Consider the following 10,701-nt stretch of genomic DNA (forward strand, 5'->3'; position numbering starts at 1 on the left):
ATGTTCTTCAGATGTGTTGGCAAGCCAAGAACAACAGATGAATGAGATAGTTACAATTGATCAGCGTGAGTATTCATGCACATAACATGTGGCCCATTTGTCAGTGAGAAATTTTTTTTTTAATTCACTGCAAGGTAATAAAAAGAAAAATTAATTTTTAAACTTTTTATGAAATATTTTAGACATACCAAGAAATGAAGTATAACCATTTATGTGCACCATAAGAATTAGAACTTCTATATATTGCGTTAAATGACTGTCCTGAATTTGGTGTTTATTATTCTGTGCATATTTTATATTTTTATCAAGTAGGTAACCACACTTTATAGTATTGTTTTACACATATTTAAACTTTTTCGGTAAAAATCATAAACTGTACATATCCTTCTGTAACTTGCTTTTTTGTTTGACAGTTATGAGACCCATATTGATACTTGGTGGTGTAATTTCATTCATTTTCACTGCTGTTAAATATTGTTTTTAAAACTCTATGGGGCGCCTGGGTGGCGCAGTCGGTTAAGCGTCCGACTTCAGCCAGGTCACGATCTCGCGGTCCGTGAGTTCGAGCCCCGCGTCAGGCTCTGGGCTGATGGCTCGGAGCCTGGAGCCTATTTCCGATTCTGTGTCTCCCTCTCTCTCTGCCCCTCCCCGTTCATGCTCTGTCTCTCTCTGTCCCCAAAATAAATAAACATTGAAAAAAAAAAATTAAAAAAAAAAAAAAAACTCTGTGACTGGCACTGAATGAGTATTTGTAAGAATGAGTGTGAGATTCTATATCCCAGGAGTTCTGTGCTTCCCACCTGATGAGGGATTACCGTAGCTTTTCTCAAAGTGGGGGCAGGGGTTTGCTCTCACCAGCAGTGCATGGGAGTTCTCGTTTGTCCGTATTTTCTCCAACATTTGACACACTGTTGTTAATGAAGAAATATTTTGAAAACAAACGTTTTCATAATTCTTTGCCTAACATATACACACCACTAAGTTAATTCCAAATAAGATCAACACTTACTCCTCAAGTTAAGATTCGCAAACCATACAGCAAACATCATACCTTATCCCCTGAACTTTTTTGGTAATTTTGTTCAAAACTGTTGTGGATTAAGGCTTTTTTGAAACGAGGCCTTTTGTTGAGCTAATTAGAGGGGCATTAGTAAAACTAACTGCATTCTGTGTCTTCAGTAATTTTTTTCACTGCTTGTTGTGGAAGAGAAGAAAATTTCTCCTTGTTTTTCTTTGCAGCTGTGCAAATTATCCCAGCATCCGTGCAGTCTGCTACACCAACGACCATTAAAGTCATAAATAGTAGTGCAAAGGCAGCTAAAGTACAGAGAGCTCCAAGGATTTCAGGAGAAGATAGAAGTTCTCCTGGGAACAGAACAGGTATTTTTGCATTATCTAATGGTATTTTAAAATTTGTCAAATTAATGTGTATTTCATTTCATTGTATGAAAATGTGAATATGCTATTTCCCTGGCAGTATTTAAACAGCATTTGTAAACAAATGTATTTTTAGCATGGCTGGGAATGAATGACCCAGAGAGTCTGTTTGTTGTCTTTGGCCTGCTGTTAATTCATAGCACTGTGGTCAGCACTTGTCCTTCTTGTCTATGTAGGAAACAATGGCCAAATTCAACTATGGCAGTTTTTGCTAGAACTTCTTACTGACAAGGATGCTCGAGACTGCATTTCTTGGGTTGGTGACGAAGGCGAGTTTAAGCTAAATCAGCCTGAACTGGTTGCACAAAAATGGGGACAACGTAAAAATAAGCCTACAATGAACTATGAGAAACTAAGTCGTGCATTAAGGTAGGCGATGATTTTTTTTTCTTTTCAACATTAAACCTTTCTTAAAAATGACCCCAGAAAGCTAAAGGTTTTACATTTATGTTAAAAATGACTTTTTACAAAGATCTTTAGTGATAATTTTGAGGAACAGTTTCCTTAAAAGATGATTCCAAGCTTATTTGTTTTTATCTGGTTGAAAAGAATATATGTGTTTAACTGTTTAATCTCTGAGTTTTCTGTCATTTACCTAACAGATAAAGATGCTGTCATTTGCATAGGTGAATTGAGTGTAAAGTTTAGCAAAGATGCAGATATTTTCCCTTTTTTATAATTAGGTGCAAAAGGTCAACCCATTCCTCTATTTTTTCTTCCCCTTCAACCTGCCTAACTCTGAATATCCAACCTTCACACTGAATTGGAATAGAATAAAATTATTTATAATATCCCATAACTTGTATGAATTTTTTTGACAGAATTACTCTCAGAAATTATGCTTACTACAGTGGGAAATTCAGTATGTTCATTTAAGTAACTGAGAAGTGGGATATATAGAAATATCATGGAATTACTGTCTTTTTTTTGGAAGAGTGAATATAGTGTAAAATAGCTTTGCAATTTACCTCTGTATTTCTAAATAATATGCTTTTACTGCTACTTCATGATTCACTTGAACATTGTGAATTTCACACTGAGAGATTATGATTTACCTCCCATCACTACACACACACACACACACACACACACACACACACACACTTTCTCCACTCTCTTGTCATTACATAATTACATGGAAATTGTGGTTAGATCAGTATTCACAGTTATATATATATCATGATCATGTGAGTACTGTTACAGGATTATTTACTTTTCCAAAGTAGCATTCCTAAGTAACTAAAATGCTTTCTTTTCAATGTGCTTATCACTTATTTAGTCTCACACACTTTGCCAGCCATCTAAAGATCCTTTCCATATACTTAGAATTAAAACTTTCATTTTTGATGGTTGCTATGAATGTATATGTATATATATATACAAGTCCCTTCAAAATTACACATAAATTATTAGAATTAATCATTAAGATGTCAGTTCTCCCCAGATTGATATTAAGTTTCAATGCAGAGACCATCTGGATAAGTTTCTTTGTAGAACTTGACATGCTGATTGTAAAACATATATGGGAACATAAAGTGCGCAGTAAGCAGGGCATGTGAGGAAGGAGAGCAGTGCGGGAAGTGCTGGAAAGCTTCGACAGTAAGACAGCACATGGCTTGCTTAGGAGAGACGAACAGACCGCAGGTTACTACAATGGAGAGCCCACATAGAGCCAGGTATATAAGAGGATTTGATTTAAAGATGGCAGTGGGGGAAAGACTTGCTTTTCAATCAGCAGAGCCAGGACAGTTGGCCATCCATATGGAAAAAGTGAAACTTGAGCCCTTCCTTATACTGTACTAGAAATCGGTTCCATGTAGCAAGTCAATAGGAAAACTAGAAAAAATAGGCAAGAGACTTAAATAGACACTTCAGAATTTAGATGATACAAATGGCCAGTGACCATATGCCGTGGTGCACAACCTCATTCGTAATCAGGGAAACTCGGTTGGAAACCACCATAAAATGGCACAACACATATCTTCGAATGGCTAAAATTAAAAAGATCGCTGGTACCAGGTGTTGTGAGCACGGGGGTGCTTCTGCACTTTTGGTAGGGACGGAACCTGGAACCCAGCGGTTTCTCTCCTAAATATTTACCCAACGGAAGCGTCTGCATATGTCCGCACACGTGCTCATAGCAGCATTATTTATAATATCCAGAAACCAAGTATCCGTCTGCAGGAGAGTAAATAAATGAATTATGGTAAACGAGAGTGGACTGCGTATCCAAGAAAATGAACAAAGCTACAAGCGCTGATACAAATGCAATGTAATGTAATGTTCAAAGAATCAGACCCAAAAGACTGTATATGATTACATTTATAGTGTAAAGTTCAAGAAACGAAAACTAAATTGCAGAGTTTAGGGATGCACTTTTGGGTGATGAGAGTGTAAATACAAGCCATGAATTATCATCATGGAACAGGATTGGATTGTGTTTACCTTTTAGAGTAAAGGAGGGGTGGTGATTTCTGGGAAGGGCCTTGGAGGGATTCTGGGGGCTGGCAGTGTTCTGTCTCCTGACCTAGGTCGTAGTTAACAGGCGAATGTTCACTGAAATAAATCACTGAGCTGTTCACTTGGGTGTGCTTTCTGTTTATGTAATATAGTTCACAATTTAAAAGGTTAAAAAAAAGACATGTTTAAGAAAAATCCTATCCAGGAAAATACAGGTATTGTGTACCTTTCGACTTCATTGTAGAGAGGGTACAGACGTGATGCTTGCTATTAGGTGTGGTTGTATGATGCGTCTAGTAGATTGAAAGACACGTTAAGTAAAATTAAATTTAGTGTTTGTATTCTTTATCCGTTCTTACCAAGAGACAGAAGATTATACCAACTCCGTTTTTCTCCTTGACATGTAAAACCACTTTCTTCTTTTATTTTACTTTTTTCTCAAGTGTCTGTTACAGCCTTACGTATTACGTAGAAATTTTCTTGAGAAGTCGAAATACGAATCTCGTTTTAAACTGGATGACAGGAAGTTGGTGGTTTTTGGGCTGAGATCTAAATTCTGTATTAACGTGATTGGCACAAAAGGAAACACAAGAACTGTGCCCACCCAGTGTGTGGTCTTTCTTACTGAGAGAGTCAACGTGACCGACTGTGACACTTTTGCTCTTCTGGAATTAAAGAAAAGTGACCTAATTTCCTGCATGTAGATCCGCCTTTTCACTAATGGGCTCCTGATTAAATTGAATGACTTTTGTAATAAAATCCTGCCAACTGTGGTAGTTTACACCACTGGTATTTGGGCAAATAGTCATTCCTTTCATAACTGCTCATTGTCAGATTGGTACAGATGGGCAGTGCAGTTTTAAAACAAAGCCTTCACATTCCACCTGCCCAGATAAGTCTTGACTTACCTTTTCCCTGTTACCGGAATTGGCAGCGCATGACAGTAAATCAGGTCTGTTTTTCAGAGTATAAATCTAGCTCTATTTCCATCTCCATACAAACCAGCAGTAAGCTAGACTTCTAGAGGGTTTCCCACAGAGGCAACTCTTGTTTCTTTATGATGTCCTCTTGCCTGGTTTTCTGTATCCTGTCTTTCTTCTGGCCTTTTACTTCTACTTTTGAGGCTCCCTGTTAGATTCGGAGAACTTCTCTCCAAGTTGAGCCTTTACATATTAAAATGGTGATGGTGAAGGTGTGGCTGCATCACAAAGGATTTTGTACAATGCAGAAAAGAAGGGGACATTCCCACAATCCATTGAATATGTATATTAAAATTTTCTTCTTATTATATGGGTTCTTAATTATTGACATAGCTTATACTTTATAGAGGGCTGTGTGCCAGTCATTGTGTGCTAAGTAAGCACTTTGCAAAGATAATCCTTTTAATTCTCAACAATTCTGTGAGGGTAAGTACTATTTTTAACCTCATTGTATAGATGGAGAATAAAAACTTTGCGGGGCACCTGGCTGGCTCAGTCAGTACAACATCCGACTCTAGGGTCTCAGGGTCATGAGTTCAAGCCCCCATTGGGTGCAGAGCCTACTTTAAAAAACAAAAACAACTTAGAGAAAATTTGGCTTTCCTGTGGTCACAAAATCACAAAGGTAGTTAAGTAGAGACTCTGGGTTTTGAACCTTGACATTCTGACTCCAGGCCCTTGTTCTTAGGTTCTGTGACCACTCCCACGGTTTTTTGTTTTGTTTAACATTGTTTATTTTTAAAGTAGTATTTTATCATAATTGTGAAAATGTGTTGAGCATTGAAATTTTAGTAAGTCATGTTTTGAAGTTTGCTTGGACCGTAACTTCAATGTTAATTGCTGTTGGGGTAGACGCAATACTCTACCAGGCTCCTGTTTATGGAAGAATCTGTGAAATATCGTAAGTAAGAAGTCCAAATTCTGTATTTTTTACATGGTCCCCATGTGTCCTTCTCTTTTTAAAGGTATTATTATGATGGGGACATGATTTGTAAAGTCCAAGGCAAGAGATTTGTGTACAAGTTTGTCTGTGACTTGAAGACTCTTATCGGATACAGTGCGGCAGAGTTGAACCGCTTGGTCACGGAGTGTGAACAGAAGAAACTGGCGAAGATGCAGCTTCACGGGATTGCCCAGCCGGTCACGGCGGTCGCCCTGGCCACTGCTTCTCTGCAAACGGAAAAGGATAATTGAGCCCGGACCTTCTGGGAGCCCAAGGTCTTTCTTAAACGTTAGAGCAAGTGTTGCTCTTACCTTTATTACTGAATTTGAATCTTTTATTTCTAGACTGTACAATCTGATGCATGATTTTTTTATAAATGTTTCATACTCTTGTGAATTTGGATCTTTTTACTTTGAAGCATATATTTTAGAATACGTGTATGTTAAGGATCACCACAATGTCTTCAGCGTGAAGTCAGGCTCATTGTGGGATAGTTTGGTAACAGTCAGGAAAGCTAAACTGGTCAGTATTAATGTCTAGCCCTACCAAAAATAGCCAGTAGCATCTGAGGATGAAGAATGAGTGAAGTATCTCCAGGAAACAGTCTGGCTTAACTATTTTTGAAAATATAACTGTTTCCCCTCTCTGCTGCTTTAGATGTTGCTTTACATAGAACCAGAAAGTGGAATTTTTCACAGCTACAGCATGTGTGCCTGTTTCATCTAATCAAGCAGAGCTAAAATATTCATATCAAATAAAACTATAATATTAATAAGTTACTAAACTGAGAGTATCAAGTTATTAAAATAGTTTATATATTTGCAAGCAAAGGACAATAAGAAGTCGACTGGCAGAAGAGCACTGCCGAAGAAGGAGATCCAGGTTGAAATCTGGCTTAACTCCAGCTAATTTTAAGGATTTTCTGTATAGATTATTCATAATGTCAGGCCAGGATTTAAATTATTTTAAGAGAGGCATTTAATTCTAATAAACCAACTATTACAAAAATCCTGAAATGATCTCTGTTTTTCCTGTCAGAGATTGAAAAAAACGGAAAGGTATACCTCAGCCAGAAAATAAAAGTTTGGTTTAGTTTGGTTTGGTATGGATTGCTTTGTTTCTTTCTTTGTTTTCATTGCCTGTTCTGCCTGCAGGTGTATTATGCAAAAGCAGCTTATAGAGTCATTGTGTTTCTGATCAAAGGAAGCCTTGAAATCAGTCTGCAGTTAACCTTACCTTTCGAGACAACAACAAATTAGTTGCCAGTACATTTAAAAGGAAATTCTGACCTCCAGTGTAGGCAAGTCTTCTCTCAAAACCAAATTTCCCATCTATTTAACTTTTTCCTTTTGAATATTATGTATGTGTGAGTACCTGTATATCCGTATACATGTCCAATTGACCATTTTGTTGTATGTATAACTGTACACATATATGAATACATGATGATATTCAAAAGGAAATGTATTTTAAAAGACAATACCTCATTTAAAAAATTTTTTTTAATTAAATGATCCCCATATCTATGAAAACGTCATCACAATCCAACACTAAACAGAAATCACTAGAAATGTTTCTTTTTTGCTTGGTTTCCTTTCTTTTTTTCTGTTTTTTGTTTTAAGGCTGCGATACGTGAATCGAAAGGACATACTGGCAGAGAGCTTTTTAATCCTCTTAGAGCAGGAGATTGATTCTCAGATATTTCTTTATGCACCTTCTCCCTCATCATTTCCTTTATAGCCATCTCCCTGAACAGCTTTATAAAAGCTCAGCTGATGCTTTTGTCTAACCCGGAGGAAAGGCGGTGGTAGTGAGTCAAGGAGGCATCGCTTGCAGTCGCTGCCACCAGAACCAGATGGTCGTTTGTGTTGAGCCGTAGCAGGAGGCGAATTTAGGAACAAGCAGGAGAGGAAGGATCTTCTTTTCTGGTCACCTCAGATCGTGACTTGAAGTGCTGTGGCTAGAGGACTGCGTAATGTCAGTCCCTTTATATTATCAAGTCATTTAAGGCCCCCCAGTAGATGCCGGAAAAAAATAAAACTTGTAGCTTCTATTTTTACCTTTTTATAAACACATACAGAAGAGACTGACAAACTATTAGTTTAATTTGGGCACGGCGACTGTAAGAGTATCTGAGTAGAATGACAGCATGAAGTCCTGTATAGAAGGTCCAGGTTCACGTAAGAAATAGATCACTAAAAAGGTTTTGCCCCATCTTCTCGTCTGGAGAGTTGACACGTTGCTTATAGTTGTAAAACCATAAAAAAGTTTACTCTTCTGGTATATTATCAGCAACTTAAAAGTTTTGACTTTAACATTTAAAATGCTTTTGCAGAGACATTATTTTAAAGTTTTAGCAAAGATGACAGACTTCCTCTATGTTGCAATTATATGTATATGTGTATTTTAAGGCAAGGAACACCCACATTCTTTTAGATCCTAAAGTCAAACTATTGCTTCTTTTCTGTAAGTCCTCAGGTTCCTTTTTTTTTTTTTAAATACATCCTACCCATTTTTCTTCCTTTGGCAGTTTTTATTCCCCATTGTAACTTGAACAAGGATCATTCTCCTACAGGATCAGGTGCTATTTCTTTCTTCTTCATCTGTCATCATCACTTCGTATACTGTAACATAGGTGAAGTCATGAGACTCATTTCCCCAGTAGAGTCAAGAAACTCGAGTGACTTTTTCTCAACTTACATATTAAATTGTTCCCATCGTCCGTGTTGAGGTTACAAATCATCAGAAAGCCAGGTAGTCTCTTCTTTTATTGAAAGATAACTTGTGTCGTAAGAGAAAATAGAATTCATGTTATTCACTCTTTGCTGTTCTTATGAATAAATTTTCAATAGGAGAATTTACAGTATACTTAAAGGAAGAAAGAATCATTGGCCATCTTTTGTACCCTCTAAGTACAAAAATAAGGAAATGCCCGTTTTTGTTTTAAAACTTGTTTTCCGCATGAGGTTCTCCCTGAGCCAACTTTCATACGTACCTAGCCCGGAGTTGGAAAATGCGTGTTGATACTGGAAAGTCGGACACATTAAACAGAAATGCCGTGTGGTTGACCTTCACGTGGAACGACCGGCTCGGCACGTTCGCGTGTGTGCATCCGTGTCCGTTAAGTACTTGTTTTTCTCTCCCGATTAATGGGGACACTCGAGTATGATACTCCTTTCAAGGGCTGTACCTCCCATCACTTTGGCTGAGGTCAGCTGTTTTCCATACTCATCGTTTTATGCTACCACCTTTTAAAAAGAACTAGTGTATCTTTGAAATAGCACAAAAATGTTTTAAGATTCATAATTACCAAACAACCTGTGACTAACTTGATGTCTTCACATCTAGAAGGTGTAAAAATATTGATATTTCAGTGATATTTCACTTGCTGCCAGGAAAAAAAAAATATTCTCAGTCTTTTGTAAAAGGAAGGAGGATTTTTGCCTACATTTTTACTCTTTAAATAAAGACACTTATACGGTCATAATAACAATTATGTATTTCTTTGTGGGTTTTATTTTTTTTGTAATTTTACATAAAACAGTTATTTTCTATTTTTACTCAGATAAAATATTTGTGCATAAAATGTAAAAATAGTAATATGAGAAAAATAAAACTATTATACAGTATATTTCTGTGTTTTTGGAAGTTTTTTTCCCTGCATAAAAAAAAAATGGTTGTCAAATTCCTGGAATATTGGGTTGGAGGAAAATATGACCGTCTACATCTGCTGGATTGTGTGCATGAGTCCCATGTACTTAACTATCGATTTGGGAAGAACTGACTCCACAACTAAAATTAGATGTTACAGTTTAGTCTTTGTTTTTTAAGTTTATTTATTTAGTCATTTTGAGAGAGAGAAAGAGCAGGAGTGGGGGAGGAGGAGGGGCAGAGAGAATCCCAAGCAGGCTCCACACCATCAGCTGTCAGTGCACAGCCAGATGCCGGGCTCAAACTCACAAACGAGGAGATCGTGACCTGAGCCTGAGTCGGCTGCTCAACCGACGGAGCCACTCAGATGCCCCTAGAGTTGAGTCTTTATGAGAAAATAGATGAAATCGCATCCACAGAGCCAAACTGGTTTAGAACAGCAACAGAAGAAATGGGGCCACTGAGTGTTAGTAATTGTCAAAAGCAAGCCAATGATTGTTCAGGTAGAGGTTCTTGGTAAGCCATTTTTTTTTTTTTAAACTAAAAAATTACCTGTTTATGTTGCCTGTGTAACAACAAGACGCTTCAGCCAGGACCAGAGTATACGGAATCAAAGGATTCAGGGAAAAACGTGCTGTATGTTATTTATGGTCAAGCCAAACTCTGACATGCTTAAAAAATTACGGCTTGGTGAAATGAACTGCTTTAAAAACACAGTCTAATTTTACTAAGTTTGAAGTCATGAAAATAATCGGAAAATTAGGTGCATTTGTTCTCTCAAAACACTGGCTTTTTGTGTGTGTGTACGACTCGAAAGCTTAATTTGCAAGCCAACCACTTGTTTAAAAGGTTTTTTACTACTAGCAAACTGATTTAAAATACTAACTTAGACTGATTTTAAAACCTCTGGTGAAGGACCACTTTTTTATTTCCAGTGTGTCAGAGACCAAAACTCTTACATAAAACTCTCAGATGCATGAGTAGAGGGGTGGAGGACATGGGAAATTGTTTAAAGGGTATAAATTTTTAGTTTTGCAAGATGAAAAATTTCTGGATATTGGTTACACAAGAATGAATATACTTAATATTACCAAACTGTACACATACATGTGGGCAAGACGGTAAATTGTCTATTTTACCACAATACAAATGTTTTTCTGAAAAACGAATCACAAGAAGAATTTAATAATTCCATGTAATTCACCAGATTACACAATACAGGGGGACAAA

General features: G+C 37.1%; 1 protein-coding gene across 4 annotated transcripts in view; it reads left to right on the forward strand.

Moving 5' to 3' along the window:
- GABPA (GA binding protein transcription factor subunit alpha) overlaps positions 1-9,307 on the forward strand; it is a 40,779-nt gene extending 31,472 nt beyond the window's left edge. For all 4 annotated transcript variants that reach the window (XM_030328954.1, XM_030328953.1, XM_030328956.1 and 1 more), the window contains exons 7-10: positions 12-65; positions 1,240-1,380; positions 1,614-1,806; positions 5,843-9,307. In XM_030328954.1, coding sequence (XP_030184814.1) covers positions 12-65; positions 1,240-1,380; positions 1,614-1,806; positions 5,843-6,071 — 617 coding nt within the window. In that variant the 3' untranslated portion in view covers positions 6,072-9,307. The remainder of the gene's footprint in view (positions 1-11; positions 66-1,239; positions 1,381-1,613; positions 1,807-5,842) is intronic.
- The last annotated feature ends 1,394 nt before the right edge of the window (positions 9,308-10,701 follow it).

This window comes from Lynx canadensis, chromosome C2, assembly GCF_007474595.2.
Source record: "Lynx canadensis isolate LIC74 chromosome C2, mLynCan4.pri.v2, whole genome shotgun sequence".
Taxonomy (NCBI): Eukaryota; Metazoa; Chordata; class Mammalia; order Carnivora; family Felidae; genus Lynx; species Lynx canadensis.